The sequence below is a fragment of the Ursus americanus genome, chromosome 4 (assembly GCF_024610735.1).
Source record: "Ursus americanus isolate L20-20 chromosome 4, mUrsAme1.1.p, whole genome shotgun sequence".
Taxonomy (NCBI): Eukaryota; Metazoa; Chordata; class Mammalia; order Carnivora; family Ursidae; genus Ursus; species Ursus americanus.
The window spans coordinates 46,748,275-46,766,426 of record NC_142130.1 but is presented as its reverse complement, the minus strand read 5'-3'; the positions used below and the strand labels follow the sequence as shown (position 1 = coordinate 46,766,426).

General features: G+C 42.7%; 1 protein-coding gene across 1 annotated transcript in view; it reads right to left on the bottom strand.

The window, feature by feature from the left end:
- The window catches only part of MORC1 (MORC family CW-type zinc finger 1), a 157,536-nt gene extending 140,478 nt beyond the window's left edge, over positions 1-17,058 (bottom strand). The window contains exons 1-5 of the mRNA XM_087861296.1: positions 16,988-17,058; positions 12,976-13,029; positions 10,790-10,824; positions 3,859-3,927; positions 386-476 (exon numbers count right to left, since the gene is read on the bottom strand). Coding sequence (XP_087717422.1) covers positions 386-476; positions 3,859-3,927; positions 10,790-10,824; positions 12,976-13,029; positions 16,988-17,052 — 314 coding nt within the window. The 5' untranslated portion in view covers positions 17,053-17,058. The remainder of the gene's footprint in view (positions 1-385; positions 477-3,858; positions 3,928-10,789; positions 10,825-12,975; positions 13,030-16,987) is intronic.
- Positions 17,059-18,152: the final 1,094 nt, after the last annotated feature.

Here is an 18,152-nt window from a genome sequence, read left to right as displayed (position 1 = left end):
TAGCAAGTGTCACATAGGTGACAATATACTCTTGTCCTCACCTTCACTGAGGCAGATGAATAAAATAAGCTGTGGGCACATATTACCCCTACACTAACATATGCTCTAAGAAACAAGAGAACGTGGAGAGTTGAGGAAGCTCTGAAGTTAAGGGCTTCTGCTTCCATTCCTGAGAGACCATTCATCCCCTGAGAATTAAATTTACAAATGTTGTAAATATCCAAGTCAGTTATCGGTATGGAAATCCCAAAACAAGGTAAGACTCTCAAGTTTATATATATGTTGTAAGCTTTAGAAACCTAGATTATTCTGCATGAGACTGCCTTTAAATAAACATTGAGCCCAGTATCAGTAATACATGCCTTAAAGGAAAAAAATTTCTCACCTTTTCAGACCATTACCATATTGCCCAATAAACTTCAAGGTTGATGACCGTTTTTTGGATGTTCCAAAGTAAATGATATCCGAAGCTTCCTCTATAATTGACAAAGACATTTTGGTGGTTAGAAATTACGAGTCATTGACACCGGCCACAGGTCCAGTTGTCAGGATGTCACACATCTCTCAGGACATTAGGACAAACTGATACCTCTTGGGTCAGCCCAGGGACAGGCTCCATGATCTCTGACCAGGATCTTAACCATAATATACCGAAGGAGGTCAGACAGAACTAGCCATAAGGCCCTGGGTAAAAAGAGTTTAAACTCTGAGTCTTAACTTCCTCATCTCTAAAAGGGAACTACTAAGACCTAAATCACAGAGTTGTGGATGAAGACAAATACATTAAATGAGGTCCTCTGTTTGTGAAACCCTGAACAGAATACATGCCACTTGATAAGTGCCAGTAAATCATATGTGTTATAATTATTTGTACCACTAGTCATTTTCCATGAATTTGGCCCTTAGCCAGCTCCATGGAAGACTGAGCAGGGCAGAATGGCTTCTGGTCTAACTCTCCCTGGGCAAGAAGGGCCACCTGCTCCAGACTCTCAGAGTCATTCTCCAGATCTCTCCAGGGCATTCTGGAATTCTAGAGAAGAATCATCTGAACTTCAAAATATACATATTTCCAGAAACCAGAATGCTCCTAGGGACACAGCGAAAGATAGAAATGGGTCTCCCAATTGGCCTACCTCAATACATGCTCTGGAAGTGTCCCGAAGACCTGTGTCAGTCTGTGTGCAGACATGCACACCTGATGTATGGTGTGTTAGGGCTACCAGACACTCTGCTTGTCTGAAGCCAACTGGATATTCTATCACATGTTCTTATAAGGGATTGCGTATTAGGTGAGGGTACCCATAATAACAATATTAGCAACCATTTACTGTTTAGTATATGCTAAGGACCGTATCATATACTTTACATGCACTATGTAATATTTATAATGAACCTACATAGTAGATATTATTATGATGATCTGCATATGGATAAGGAAATTTACATTCAAAGAGTATATGTAACGCACCCAAGATGAAATAGCCGATGAATACTACCATAAGGATAACAATTCAAGGTTGTCAGAGACCATATTCCGTGGTTTTCACAGACTGCCACATATGGTGGCCGGAGTTCTGGGCACAGGTATAGAACACTGACATGACCCCTGCCCACAACAACTTTATGTCATGGCAGAAGAAACAGATTAGAAACAAATACACGAGATAATTTCTAAGAGCATTAAGTGAAGAAAATAAAACCAGGGTAATGTGATAGAGAATTAACAGGAGTGTGGCATGGCCCTCAGAGAGAATGATCAGGGAAGGTCTCTTTCGTAAGGTGACATCTGAGATGAGCTCCATATGAAGGGCCAGCAGGTGTGGCTGGAGTGTAATAAGCAAGGGAGTGAGCGCCATGAGAAATGGTCAAAGAGGTGGACAAAGGCCAAATAACGCAAGAAACAAAGCATTATTGGGGAGTACAAATCATATCCGAGTATTGAAAAACCACTAAGGGTTTTAAACAGGGGAAGGATATGAGGTGATTTATTTATAGGTATCTTTTTTTTTAAAGATTTTATTTATTTATTTGACAGAGAGCAAGTGAGCACACGAGCAGGGGGAGCAGCAGAGGGAGAAAGAGAAGCAGACTCTCCCCGCTGAGCAGGGAGCCCAATGCAGGGCTCGATCCCAGGACCCTGGGATCATGACCTGAGCCGAAAGTAGATGCTTAACTAACTGAGCCACCCAGGCGCCCCTGAGGTGCTTTATATTAAAACAAAAAACAAATATCCTTGGGATCGCTGTGTTAGGAACGGACCGTGATGGGGCAAGACTGGAAGCCAAGAATGTGGAAATTCCTGTAGTCACCCTCTGGGTCAAGGCTGACTTAACTCAGTTTGGGCCACAGATAGATTATATTTTCAGTCATCAGATAAACTCTTTCTTCTAACTTATTACTTGAGGGAGAAGCAGACTCCCCACTAAACAGGGAGCCTGACACGGGGCTCGATCCCAAGACCCTGGGATCATGACCTGAGCCAATGGCAGACACTTAACTGACTGAGCTATTCAGGCACCCCGATTTCCAATCAATATTAACACAGAATTGCTCTCTCAACACTAGTGGGCTTTTAAAAATAGTCCTGTATATGTCAATTGAAGTGTGAGTTCCTTCTGAAGATCTGAATATTTGCCACTTTTCTGTGTTTTCATCATTTTGCTCATGGCCGTATTATAAAAGGACGTGTTTCTTTTTCTTTTTTCTCTTTTTTAAGGAAGTACCTTAGAATATATCATATATTCTGTTACTTAAGAATTCAGGAAAATGAACTTAACTAAGGTCAACCTAGAACTGAAAAACAAAACTGTTTTTCATCTTAATTTTCTCACAAACTCTTCTTTCTCTTATTTAAACACTTAGGAACCAACAATACATTGAGTCAAAATCATCTGGAAAAGTCAAAATTACCCCGACAAAGTCAGAACGAGACCTGAGTAAGATATCTGAGCATTTTCTAAACTTGCTAATAATCTTTGACTATTCATACCAAAGGAGTACTTCAGAGACTAGCAAGAAGATAACGCTTTACTTTGTATTCTGAGCTTCCAGCAGTGCCAAGCATCCTTTCCGCTGGTGTAGAACAGACCAGAACTGTTCCCTATTATTTGAACTCCCCTCTTGATTTTTTTAACCTAGTGGTCAAAAACCTGGTCTTGCGGGACATAGACAAGTGTTAAACAAGAATTCAGGGATAAGCTATCCCAAATGACTCAAAGCCCTTATCAGAGGGAATAACAATTTAATTTCACAGTAAACTGGTATTGTGCACCTACTGTGTGTTGCGTTTGGGCTAGCCTTGAAGGTACCAAACAAAAAAATCATGCAATGAACTGTAGATGTATTCATTATGGTGAGAATAGTTGACTGAAGCTACTAAACCTTTGAACACGCAGAGAAAAAACAAACGGCTAAAAACAAGGAGAGGTAACCTCTTCCTCAAGGTTAAGCAGAAAATTAAAAATAGCCTGAAGGCACTGGAAACTGCCTCGGGGCTCTTGCAAGCAACACCCGGAGGGCGGGCTCAAACACTCTCAAAATCCATCCAGTTACCCGCCTTTTCCATTCATTCCCAGATGCATTTTCTCACAAGTAATCATACCTTCTGCATTTCATTCTCTTGCAATATTTATCTACATTCCCTTTTTGTCTTGGCTTAGATGATTACAATGAATTCACTCTGTCAGCTGGAATGTTTAAATCTAGAAAGTTCAACAATATGTTAAGTCTGGGGTTTATTTTCCCTTAATAGCTCCATACCTGTTTTTGCATAGATAGCTCAATTTATTTTTATTTATTTTATGGGTTTTCTGACTGTTTCCCCGAACTGCCAGTTAGGTATCTGGAAAATTAACTTACCAGGGCTCATACCACATCCATCATCCAGGAAGCACAACATGAATCCACCCTGCAGTTTTTCATTATCCACTGTAAGAGAAAGCAGTTATTACTAATAAATATTGGCCTTAATTTGTTCATTAGAAAGTCATGCTGCTTACATCATTATCTGTCCTCCTCAAAGGCAGCTGCCGAGTGACAGAGTTGGGGCACAATGATGGCGCTCAGAAAGGTGTCTTGGCTAGTTTCACAGGACACTGCAGGGGGAGGACAGTCATGCACCAAGAAGGCTTTAAAGTAACATAAAACATCTACACGTTAATAAATTATGTATACAGTGGGGCAAGCCGTGCTCTGGAATCCGACTGGCCTTTAAACTTCAGGTATTTTCCACCCTGGGGGCAGGAATAAAGGGAGATGGTGATGTGACCCCAGGATCCCTCTGTCCCACTGATTCACCTCTGTGCCCTTCCGCCAAGGCACTAATTCTGAAGTCAGTCCGGGCGTTCTCATTAAATTCCGCAGGCTCTCCTCTAAGTAGTTAATGCCCTAAGAGCCATTTATGTGCGCTTCTTAACGGCAGCAAATATTTGCCTCTTGAAAATGCATTTGATTTTTGAAAATAAGTTATTTGGAATCAATTTTGGTGATTAAAAAATATCATTAAGATAACAGAAAATAATCTCTTGTTTAAAAAAAAATGGAAATGGGGCGCCTGGGTGGCACAGCGGTTAAGCGTCTGCCTTCGGCTCAGGGCGTGATCCCCGCGTTATGGGATCGAGCCCCGCATCAGTCTCCTCCGCTATGAGCTTGCTTCTTCCTCTCCCACTCCCCCTGCTTGTGTTCCCTCTCTTGCTGGCTGTCTCTATCTCTGTCAAATAAATAAATAAAATCTTTTAAAATAAAAATAAAAATAAATAAATAAATAAATAAATAAATAAATAAATAAATAAATAAAATGGAAAGGGGTAACTAAAACTAATGAGACTAATGTTAATTCTCGGTTTGTGATCTGGCTCTAAGAATAATTTCAACATTTGGATATACGATGTCTACCACATCTCTCTCTCTCTCTCTGATAATAGCTTGAGAAATAGCTTGCACACAAAAAAACTGCTTATGTGAAAGTGCACAATGTGATGAACTGTGGCATATGTACAGACCCATGAAATCACCATCACAATCAAGGTAGCGAACATACCCATCACCTCAGATGTTTCCTCAGGTCACTCTACAGTCTCTGCCTTCTGCCCCCTTCCATGACCACCCCCCACCCCAACCGCAGGCAGCCACAGATTTGCTAACTCTATACCTATGTATGATTCAGTTGTAGCACATTTGTTAAGTCAACTCTGTGTTCAATGGTCACCCCTAATTTACATTTTAAAAATTAAATAATGTTCAAGATAATCTACAAATAAATATCTAAAATACGTACCTAAGCTTTCCGGGTTCAAAATTTTATGGTCACATGCCCATACTAATCCCCTACCACCCCCACCAATTCCCTTCCAGTCTATAAACACTTTGGATCTTCCCTACCATCTCATTTTCCCAGTTCCTCTCTCTGCCTGGTCCTCTGGAGTGCTGACCGCAACTCCTGTATCAGGATATTCCTCCCCCACATTAGGTCTTTGCTCTGGGCAACGCCCCCTCTGACCAAGGATGATATTCTCCACTGTTCAACAAAGGGAAACCAACTCTTGTGGAGTCCTTTGCACAGTGCGGTAGTTCCCAACCATGGCTGAACATTTTAATCACATGGAGAAACTCTGAATTAATTGGTCTTGGGTGAGGCTCGGAAATAAACATCCCCCTCAATTATCATACTGTGTATCAGCACCAGGAACCACCTGATCCAAACCTCAGGTGGCTCTGCGTGGACACAACTGATTTTGCAGCTCTTGGAATAAAGTTCTCATGCAAGGAGCTTGCAGAAAGAAGGGCATTTCTTTGGTGAATAGGTGGGAAAGATTCAAAATTCCCAAGAGACGTATACAACGCTTACTTTTCCTATAAACCCTAATGAAGGACTACGAACAATCATAGCCTCGAAATGTAATATTGCCCTACTCTCCACCCTGAAGCTTGGCCTTGTTTATTGCAATCCTTTAAAACTAAGGATTCCAGATAAATTTCTATTATCTGTTAAATATGCATGCCCAAAACAAACCCCAGAACCTTTTCCCTCATCAGACTTACTTCTCCTTCTGACGTTTTCTATTCAATAAATGGCCATCACTCTGCCCTTAGACCTCAGCTGCCCAAGTCAAAACCTCAGGATTGCCATACGTCTCCTCAATTCCACCTCCTTAATGCCTCTCAAGTTTGACTACTTTCTCCATCACCATGACACTGCCTTAGCTCAAGAAACCATCCTCTCTCTTCTGCATTACAGCAACAGCTGCCTCACTTCCTGCTCCCACTAAAAGCAGAGTGCAGACCAGTGTGAATTTCACAATTAATTTTATGTGTCAACATGGTTAAGCTCTGGTACCCAGCTGTTTGGTCAAATATTAGTCTAGATGTTGCTCTGAAAACATGTGTGGATATAATTAACATTTACAATCAGTTGACTTTAAGTAAAGCAAATAACTTCTACAGTGTGGGTGAGCCTCATCTAATCAGTTGAAGGCCTTAAAGGCAAAGACTGAGGTTCCCCAGAGAAGCAATTTTCTGTGTCAAGACTGCAACTCAGAAATTGCACTTGAGTTTCCAGGCTGTTGGCCTACCCTAAAGATTTAGAATTTGAGACTGCAACATCAACCCTTAGGTGGATTTCTAACCTGCCAAATGCCCTTCAGATTTCAGACGTGCCAGCCCTCACAATCATGTGAGCCAATGCCTTAAAATCCCTCCCCCTCACTCCCCCAACTCTCTATCAATATCTATAAATGTAGACAAATACAGATGTATAAATTGATATAGAAATACACATACATATCTAGAGTGGGGGGAAGGAGGCAGATCATATCTGTCCATCTATCTGTCTACCTGTCTGTCCATTCAGCTCCCTCCTACTGGTTCTGCTTCTCTGAAGAACCCTGATGAATATACTCTCTAAGCTCACCTCTTGTCACTCCCTCCCCACACCCAAACTGCAGCCTTCTACTTCCGTGCCAATATTCTCTTTAACCACTCTCGAATCTCAAACGTTTTTGCAACTCCGTTGGTGCTCTATGTTCTCTCCAGATTCAAGCCCCTGCACATACCGCCCCTTTTCCATTTCCACTCCTGATTCACCGGGCGGAGGCCTATTTCCCCTTTAGGTCTTTAGTTCGTGTAAGGTCCCTTCTCGGACACCTCCTTCGTTCCTACACATCATCAGGTGCCTGTAATGCATATTTTCTTTGTAGTGTTTCTCACCTGCTCGTGTATCTCTTTCTCTTTCAAACTACTGGCTCTTATTTTTTGGAACACAGTTGCCTCAGAGATATGGTGAAAGCTAAGAGCCCTCCACCCATAAAAGTGAAGATATACAATGTATTTTCTACAGACCACCCCTCCCCTGCCCCCCCCACACTAGGATGCCAATTTCTTAAAAGCAGGCACTGTGTGTACTCAGCACTTAACCCAGAGCCTAGAACTTGGTAAGCACTAAAAAAAAAAAAGAGTATTGAATGCAAATCCATGTTTACTAGAACCAATACACATGAACAGATAAAACAACAATGGCTAAACATGTTTAGTTTTATTTATTTATTAAGCATGTTTAATTTTATAGTGCTCCCTCAAGTTACCTGAAGAAAATTTATGATTGGAAAGTAATTCCAGGACCTCATTAAATAACTTGAAAACTAGCCCTATGCTTAGATTAATTATTTATCCCCATATCAATTGTATCTATTGCTGCATAAGCCCTGACCCTGGTTTATTATTTTTTTTAAGACAAATCAGCTTGCTACGCTGATAGCCATATTGTGATTTGCTGCAATAAAAAACTTCATAACATGAATAGGTACTTTTTTTTATGAATAGGTAATTTAACACCAAAAATCATAAGTTCGGTTTTTCACAAAACACATAACCTAAAGAAAGAAGTGCCATTTTGAACTCAAATGGCAAAAGACTGTGTGTGTACGGGTGAGTGCGTGTGTGTGTGTGTGTGTGTGTGTGTGTCAAGTGCTAAAGAAAGTTGGGGAAATGAGTACCGTCATGCCTTGCTGGTGTCCTGCCACAAACCCCAAAGAATAAAGCGTGTGAATTTCAATGACATTTGTTGTATTTTGTGATTCTGGATCATTCTTCTCAACCCTTCAACCCTTCATCAATAATACGTGTGCTCTGGGGGCACCTGGGTGGCTAAGTCAGTTGAGTGTCTGCCTTCAGCTCAGGTCATGATCCCAGAGTCCTGGGATCAAGCCCAAGTCAGGCTCCCTGCTCAGTGGGGAGCCTGCTTCTCCCTCTTCCTCTGTCCCCCCCATGCTCACTCACTCTCTCACATAAATAAATAAAATCTTTAAAAAATATATATATGCGTGCTCTGAATGAAATGCAACTTAACTCTTTTCCCCTTCTCTATTTCTAGGACCACTGCCCTAGTTCAAATTCTCAAGAAATCTTTCGTAGGTCATTTCCATAGCCCCACACCCATGCCATCCCTTCATTTACGCTTCTACATGCTTTCTTTGAAAAGAAAAGAACACATTTCTAATTTGCTGAATGATACTGCTCAAAACTCTTCAATGGTTAGTGTCGATAAAAAGAGCCTTAGCATGGCATTGAAGGTGTTCACCTATTTGACTCTAACAAGTAGCTTTAGTCAACCTAGCCTACTCACTGTTCTCTGCTTTTCCTCCAAATACCCACACAGCTCGCTCCCTCACCTCATTCAGGTCTTTGACGGTACAGCCCCTCGTTAGAGAAACTCTCCCTGTTCACCTCATGAAAAATAGTACACACTGCCGAGGCTCTCTGTTCTCTTAACCCACTTTTTTTTTTCCTTTTAGCACTTCTGATTCCTTGGTGTATTACTTGTTCACTTCCTTATTGTCTGTCTCTCCCCCATGAGAACACACATTCCTGAACCCACATATTTCGTCACACGTGTTGCTCCGTGCTCTACCCCTAGCACCTGGACTGTTTGGTTCATTCATGACAGACACTCAATAAACTATTATTGAATAAGTGAATCTCTGAAATGATCTACTTCCATTCTTTTTCTCACAATAATTCCTCAGACAGGGATACTCGTTTTTCTTTTTTTTTTTTTTTAAACACTACTTGACAAAAACCACATCCGTATTTTAGGTCCTAGCTCTTTCATATGAGATATTCTTTCTCTGTGTTCCTACCATACCTTGAGTCTGTCCTGGGCAAGAAACACTCTATTTGACACTATCTGATGGGATTTGTAAGGAAGTCCCCTTCTTCTCCACTAGTGGTGTTTCTTTCCATGCGGAATGGAGTGCCAGCAATATTAGCGAAGGGACGCTTCTCTGTCCCTAGACTCACTTCTCACTCAGCAGACTGGCGATCTAGGGAAGAATCACTGAGGGAGGCTCAGTTCAGAGCTCCCCTGTCCCCTCCTGGGAGTGAGCCTCCTGCAGAGTGCAGCACTCTGCTCCGCTCGCTCCAGGCGACCAGTGTTGAGGGGAAGCCTGACGCCACAGCTGATTCTGAGGTATGAGATGGGCAGCAAATCTGCTGGCTTTCTCCTACTAAGCTCCATGTTTGGATAAACAGAGCTAGCACATTAGAATAATAGAGACTGACTAGCATTCTTGAATGAATAATAAAGACTGACCCTCTTGTTTTATTTCTCAAACTCTTCAGAACCTGAAGAGTAGAAAGGGAAGAAGAGCATTCATTGACTGTGTTTTCTCAGATGTCTTGAGATGCCCATGTCTCTCTGCCACATGAACCAGAAGCACCCACCTAACACAGGATCTTTTTTTCTTTTCCTCTTTTTCTTTTTTTCTTTTTAAAGTATGCTTCACGCCCAGTGTGGGGCTTGAACTCACAACCCTGAGATCAAGACTTGAGATTAAGAGTCGGATGCTCCACCTACTGAGCCATCCAGGCGCCCCATGGGGTCTTAAACACTTAAAAAACTTAGTTGAACTGCGTTGCTTTTTAATTATAGATACAGATTTACATCGTGAACCATATCCTCTTGCCTGTGACCAACAGCCAATGTTTACAGAAGAGCTGACAGAGTCAGGGTTGGGGATCAGTTTCAACACTGCAGACACTTATCCAGGCAGTATTAAACACAAGACGGGATCTCAGAACCTATTGCATCATATTCTAATGAGATGAACTAATAAGTACAATAAATATTTGGTGACTAAAAAATGAAGTCAGTGAAGAAAACACAGCTCGTTTGAATTTTATAGCCCTCAAATGTTCACACTTCACATTTACCTACAAGTTTTAAAACTGTGATAAGTTGAGAATGATGTATACTTAATTATGAATAACCATTAAGTTAATGTGCTTTTTAAAATAAAACTGTTTTCTTGTGGCAGGCAAATTGACTGTTCCACATCACTCTGATGCTTTCACAAAACCCTGGAAGATCTAATTTTGTAAATGGGTCCCCTAACAAGTGAACAATTCCACTCTCAGAGTGCACTTTTCTCAGCCTGGCTCCCCAAAGGGTCACTGTACTCACAAAGCACTTAGATTACATTAAAAATCTATAAAATGTGGGGCGCCTGGGTGGCACAGCGGTTAAGCGTCTGCCTTCGGCTCAGGGCGTGATCCCAGTGATCTGGGATCGAGCCCCACATCAGGCTCTTCTGCTATGAGCCTGCTTCTTCCTCTCCCACTCCCCCTGCTTGTGTTCCCTCTCCCGCTGGCTGTCTCTCTGTCGAATAAATAAATAAAATCTTAAAAAAAAAAAAATCTATAAAATGTGCTTTGATTTTATGAAATAAAATAAAAGCAAAATAACTATAGGCTTTTCCATTAGAAGAAAAAATAAAAGGAAGAAAACAAATATGCTCACCTGAAAACACATCAAGTCTTGCAGCTCCTGCATCTCTGGAAACAATAGAAAAATATCACTGCTTCAATATGAAATTATGTTTTAAAAAATTACATTAATCTGAATTGCTTATGTGAGGTATAACCTATTGTCAGATAGCAAACAATAGAGAAATCCATTTAAATTGCTTCAAAACAATTACTAAAATGTTTCGCTCTACATTTACGTACTAAGACCTATGATCACTCATAATTTGAGAATGTTTCAAAACCTGAAACTCAGAAATTTAAAAGGAGATGGAATTTAGTGGTAGTTACACAAAAAGCTCACCAAAAATGTATGTGAATATAAAAAAAATAGTTGGATAATAATCCATAAATTGCAGGAAGAGTTTCATGATATATTTTAGTTCCCCCCAAAAATGAAAAGATTACTAAAAGATTACATGTGTTTTTAAAGAACGTATATGATGTACACGTCCATATATGTAAGAAATCGAAACAGTGGTTTTCTCTAGACCAGAAATTGGCAAATTATGGTCCAAAAGCCAAATGTGGTCCACCAACTATTTTTGTAAATAAAGTTTTATTGGAACACAAGCATGCCCATGCATTTACATATTGCCTATGGCTGCCTTCACACCACAATGGCAAAGCTGAGTAGTTTCAACAGAGAACACATGGCCTGCAAAGGGGAAAATACTTACTATCTGGTCTTTTACAGAGAAGCATGCTGATACCATCTCCCCCACCATGTGATGAGATTACCAATGACTTTTTCTTATTATTTTCTCAGTTCTCTACAACTCACAGATACTGTATATTTTTTAAATTATTTTTTTAAGTAGAAATTTTAGAAGAAAAAGAACGAGAGCCAAAAGATCCTGGTTTCAATGTGAAGGGAGAAGACCATGAGGACAGCAGTCCTAGCTGATGCAGAAGCGGATGTGTAAGGGCTGCTCAGAATAAGTCCACCACTGGGACTCTAATCAGGACGTTTGAGTCTCTCCCAAAACTTCCATCAATTCCAACCCAAAACTATACCAAATAAATCTGAATAGGTACAATGAGTTGTTCTATAAGCCTTTAAAGTTGGCCCCTTAGCTCCTTCCTCTCGCCAACTGCTCCTTTTAAGCTCTTCCTTTATGGAAATTCTGGAGGGACTACTGCCATTTCTTGGAGCATTTTCTGTGTGTCAAATAAGCACTGAATGAAGTATTTTTAAACCTTCTCTCCTAATCCTTACCATAATCCCATGACACATAAGTATCATTATCTCCATTACATAATTATACATTATACAAAATACCATGCACACAATAGGTGCTCAGTAAATGCCACCGCCCTCAAATGGAAGTTTTCCAAGAGTTTCTTCATAGAGAAATGCCATGGGATAAGTAAAACATAGAAAAATCATTCACCTCTACAGCATAGTAAGACATTTTATAATAAGCTTTGTACTGTAGCCCCGGTCGTTTCTCCCTGATCAGCTGTCGTATCAGGAAGAGGGCCCGAACCATCTCTTCCTATCCTGCCACATTTTTTCCTGCTGTCTACAACATTCTTTTAATATACTCCAGTTTTAATTTTGACAATCACAGGAAACCATCAAACTTAAATAAAATGATATAAAATTATTTCTTAGAATAACACAGGGACTTTATAAAGACCTTCTTCATGAGAACAACTAAGCATCTTGAGTAAGTCTATTAAACAGCTTCATGTGATATCAATTACGAGCATCGGAGAAGCCTTGGCAAACTCCAATGTCTGCCGCAGACAGAGGAACTGAGGAATTCAGGCTGGCTGCGGGGACCGCTGGGAACGGCAGAGACAAAGGCACAGACTAGCCCCAAGAGAGCACCTGCTATGTGCCTGAGCCCACCGAGCAACCTCGACGCTGCTACTTCTAATGTTTAAGACAAAAGGGGACAGTGTGAGGGCAAGGGACCCGGATTTCTTATGTGGCACCTCCTGTTTCTTAAACTTTATCAACAATGCCTTCCTTTCTTTCTAAGTCCCATGCAAACTCTCACCCTGAGGCACACAGACAGGAAACAGGCTAGGCTGTCAGCGGCCTGCCAGTTTACAGACGCTGCCCTGAGAATTGCTTTATCGATCACATTCTGTCACTCCCTTGGGTGTGAAGTCCCTTTTGCTTTGCCAATCCCCTTGTACCACACAGGGTAGTCGACAGACGAGCCTTACCGCGCATTGTCCAGCAGCTCGGCCAGCGCTCCAAAGAGGAAACTGTGCGTGGTGCTGATGAAGAAAGAGGCAAAACCAAAAGTTAAACCCACTCTGTAATCAGCGTAAAAGCTTCCCGATACTTGCAGACAAACGTCCTCCAGTTCAGGACAGATAATCAATGAAGGACTTATTCTAGAAACAACTTTCTCAGCACGGTCAAGATTCTGAAGTAGATGCGGTCCATTACAAAGCCAAGGCTAAGAACACAATTGCCAAAACAGCCTGTCTGTTCCCAATAAAACAAAGACTTCAAGGACCTTACTGTACTTACAGCAAATTCTGATGTTTTAAAATTGCTTTCTAAGCATTTATTCAAGTGTTTTTTGGAGAACTTGTCATTAAAATTGTATTATTTAAGGTCAAATTATTCCTGAAAGATCTTGAACGAAATCCTGGTAACACAAAAGGCCTTAAGACTCCATGTGCAGGCACAGCTGCTGGCAGGGGACCCCTGTTTGCCCCATTAAACTCTATTTTTCTGCAGGCCCTTTTCTCCTCTGAATTACCTATGGTCACTCCTCCCTGTACCCCATCGTGCTAGGTCCTGGGAAACAGAACACACTAGACAGCCATCACTAACAATGCTCTGAAGGCTGAATGTTCACCTGTGGGTGAAATCAGGCTGCCTTCGGGGGCCCATACTTGCTTTTCATTTTTTGATGTGGATATTTCAATCAGCAACTTTATCACAGCATTAAGGGAAGATTCAGTCTGCAATTTTCTTTTTTTTTTTTTTAAAGATTTTATTTATTTATTCGACAGCGATAGAGACAGCCAGCGAGAGAGGGAACACAAGCAGGGGGAGTGGGAGAGGAAGAAGCAGGCTCATAGCGGAAGAGCCTGATGTGGGGCTCGATCCCAGAACGCTGGGATCACACCCTGAGCCGAAGGCAGACGCTTAACCGCTGTGCCACCCAGGCGCCCCTGCAATTTTCTTTTTATATTTAGTAAACAGGTAGCAGAAGCAAGAGAGACCCATTTATCAAAAAACATCTGCTCATTTGTCCAGAAGAAAGATCGTCTGCAATGTCTCAGAGATTCCAAAAACCTCAGGGCACAGGACAATACATTAGCTAAAAGTTTATTTTTAATATTTATTTATTTATTTATTTTAGGGAATGGGCACACGCACGTTAGTGAGCAGGGGTAGGGGCAGAGGGGGAGAGAATCCTCAAGCCGACTTCCTGCTGAGCAGGAAGCCCAACGCAGGGCTGGATCCCAGGGCACTGAGAGCACAACTGAGTCAAAATCAAGAGTCGGACATTTAACCGACTGTACCATCCAGACGCCCCTCCATTTTGGGGGAATTTCAAACTTTAAACACATGCTGATGTGGAGTCTCTTGACTCAAGTCAGCTTTCAAGTTTGTAATTAAAAAAATAACTAAATACAATTGCTGCAAAAAGATGGCCTTCACTCAAAAGTAATCTAGTGTATAAAAACCTAAAACAGAGCAAAAGTGAAGGTTATACGCTCGACAAAAGCGGCACTTGAAACCACAAGACTTTCTAGTGAATTTAAAACACATGATTCAATATACAAAAATTCAACATATAAACAATACTTCAGGAAAGTAACTGAGGTCATTCCGACCAAGAAATGCCACAGAAGTTTCCACACTATTTCACTCGAGATTTTAACACACTGCCCGCCATGTGCCAACGTGGAAAGACAAGGTCTTTACCATCTTGGGCCTCAAGCCAGTGGGGCGGATAGAGAAAATAGATGAGCAAGCGAACATAAAGATGATATGGCAGATCGTGGTTGGATGCTATGAGGGAAGGGCGACGGGGGAAAGTAATGGTAAGGAGAGGACACGGTGGTCAGGAGAGAGCCTCTCTTCAGAGGAGACATTTAAATTGAGCCCTGAAGGCTGAGGAGAACTCAGTCCCTTGCAGAGCCAGAGTGGAAAGTCTGCAGCAAGAGCAGCAGCTGCCAAGACCCCGACGCAAAAAGGAGCCAACGAGGCCAGTGTGCTCTGACTACAGGAAAACATGGCGAGACGCAGGGGGGCCCGTCCTGCACCGCCTCTGTACTTCCCTACAGGGAACCGGAAACCACGGTCATGTTTTAAGAAGAGGGACATATCTGGTTTACTTTTTAAAAATCTCACTCTGAGGGGAGCCTGGGTGGCTCAGTCAGTGAAGAGTCTGCCTTCAGCTCAGGTCATGATTTCGGGGTCTGGGGACTGAGCCCCGGGTCAGGCTCCCTGCTCAGCGGGGCATCTGCTTCTCCTTCTGCCTCTGCTCCTCTCCCCCCTGCCCCGGCTCGTGCTCTCTCTTTCTAATAAATAAAATCTTTTTTAGGAAATAAAATAAAAATCTCACTCTGGCAGCTCTCAGGAAAATGCACCATCGGGGAGCAAGAACGGGAAGCAGAGACTGCAGTTTAGAGGCTACGCGGAGTATCTCACGGGGGAGACGGCGGCCAGTCTGGACTGAAGTCAGTGGCCGTGGCAATGCGGAGGAAGGGAGGAGTCAGACCCGAGTTAGAGACGGGGTGAAGGGGACCTGACGTTCAATCGGACGTGGGAGTGAAACGAGAGGAAAATCACTCCTGCTTTTACTGAGGGAATTCTCACACAAAAATCTCTCTCCTCACAGAGAAGCTGAGAAGATGCCAATTTGTATCTGATTTTGTTGTTGTTGCTTCACACTGCTGTCACTTTTGTTATTAAGTTATCGGGCCACCAACTGATAATGGGATGCAGGCAAGGGGGGACCACTGGGACAGGAGGTGCCTGGGGCGCAACAGCTGTGGTAACGACAGAACACTGGAAGCTGAGGAAGTTTCCCAGGATAAAATGCACAGTCCTTCCAGCACTCCACCCATAATTTCTCTTAAACTCTACTCAAAATTGTTATTTCGTCATTTGTCTTCCTCTCCGTTAACTTTTAAATGTGTTCCATCCTTTCCAGCTTGAAATTATTCTCTAAAGAGATTTTAAAAAGAAAAAGAACAAAACCTAAACACCTGCCGAATATTGCCTATTTTACTTTGTGTTCTGTAAAAATTACATGTTTGTCCCAAGCAGCAGGGTGGGCCTTGCCCGGCATTCTTTATGCTTTTGTTTCTGTGGTTTCAAACCTGCGTCCCTTGTATGCATCGGTACTTTTAGTAACTCCGAATTACTCAAAGACTCCAAAAAACCGACACAGCAGTATGAATTCCGCAGCACCCACTGCTATGCTGTGCTGGAAATGACAGATGAACAGGAAACCTCTGTCATCTGCCTCTGCAAGCTGAACATTTGAAATGAACACCTGATGAGTCCGCAAAAGGCATCGGGGCCTGACAGGGCAGCAGGGTGCTCTAGCAATAACGAAAATGTGGGCATTCTACCCTGGGAGAGGCTACATTTTTGCAAGGACTCAGGCCACAGAGGCTGGAATCAATAAATACAAATTATTCTCTGGAGGGCAACCTTAATCTTTAAAATGTCAGTGTGCTGGGCAGAGAAATCACAAGAGATAGCCCAGGTTGGTAGAATTACGGTTGTGCTAACCCCCGATTAGTTTGTTAAATGTGGGGCCTTCTTACCACATGGTGGCAATTAATTTTAGAACAGAAGGTTTATAATTTAGTCCCAGAATAGGGGCACCTGGGTGGCTCAGCTGGTTAGATGTGGGACTCTTGATTTCTGCACAGGTCATGATCTCAGTCGAGACTGAGCCTCATGTCAAGCTCAGTGGCATGGAGCCTACTTGAAATTCTCGGTCCCTCTCCCTCTGCACCCCCCAACTCCAGCACACTGGTGCAGTCTTTCTCTAAAAAGAATCTAGTCCAGAATACTATCTTTACTACTTTTTCATTATTTTGTTATACAAAAACTTTAAATAAAATTTCCATAAACCAATGATACCAAGTTCATTTTTTTTTTTTTCCAAATTGGGTATTTCACTAGGAGACGGACCAAACTCTTCTCCACTAGTGGGGACCCTCCCTCGCTCAGGCTTCGCCGGACACTTACGAGTTGGCATGGATGAAATCCAGATGAAGCTGGGCCCTCCGCAAAGTAGCATACTTGTCTGCCATGTCCTCGAATGCGACCCGCGCAGCCCCCGCAGACACCGACCACCGCCTACCTGCCAGCAGCTGGCCCTCGACCGCGCGCGCCCACGCGCTCGTCCCCGCCCACGCGCTCGTCCCCGCCCACGCTCCGGGCTGTGCAAAACACCAGCTCTGCAAACACCCGCTCCCCCTGCCGGCTGGAGGGTGAAGTTCAGCCTGGGTTATCTGGCAAGGTAAGCCTTTATCCCTCGTCTTGCATCCACTCTTTGAGAATGAGGCATCTGAGCTAGACTCCTCTTTCCACCCTGAGATTTATTTCACCTTCGTGCACAGTTGTTCTATCATTCTCCAGATGGGAAATGGAGCCCCAGGCTAGGATCAGAATTTGATCAGAAATGATTGCGCAGGGGCGCCTGGGTGGCTCAGCCGTTAAGCGTCTGCCTTCAGCTCAGGTCATGATCCCAGGGTCCTGGGATAGAGCCCCACATAAGGCTCCCTGCACGGCTGGAAACCTGCTTCTCCCTCTCACACTCCCCTTGCTTGTGTTCCCTCTCTCGCTGTCTCTCTCTGGCAAATAAATAAATAAAATCTTAAAAAAAAAAAAAAGAAAGAAAAGAAATGTGCGCACACACACAAAGAATGTGAAGAAGCTGGCTCTGGAGGTTGGGGGGTCGAGGGAAGAAAAATGGATAGTTTTCCTTCTCTGGCATACTTTGTTACACAGCACCAGAGGTAAAGGCATTCGTGTTCTAACCCAGCACTTGCCTTCCTGTTTTCTTGGGTTGAGACTGCTTTCTCCCACCAAAGAAAAGAAAGAAGAAAAGATCAGCCAGAGAGAAAAAGGAAGGACTAAAGGCAGTCAGTAGAGAATTTGGACTTTGCTGTGATGTGGAGGCTTGTGTTCGTGAGAAACTTTTTCACCTGTCAGCTGATAGTCAACTATTTTATGTGCTGGCCCAGCTCAAAGAACAGACATTCTGTCCTTTTCCAAAAGATAGAACTGGGCAGGTAAAGGTTCAGGGGAAGGAGGGGGTGGGTGGTGACTGTAAGGAAGGACCGTGAACACCAGGTGTCCAAATGCTATTACTCACAAAGCACTGAGTTCCAAGTCACCAAAACCCTAG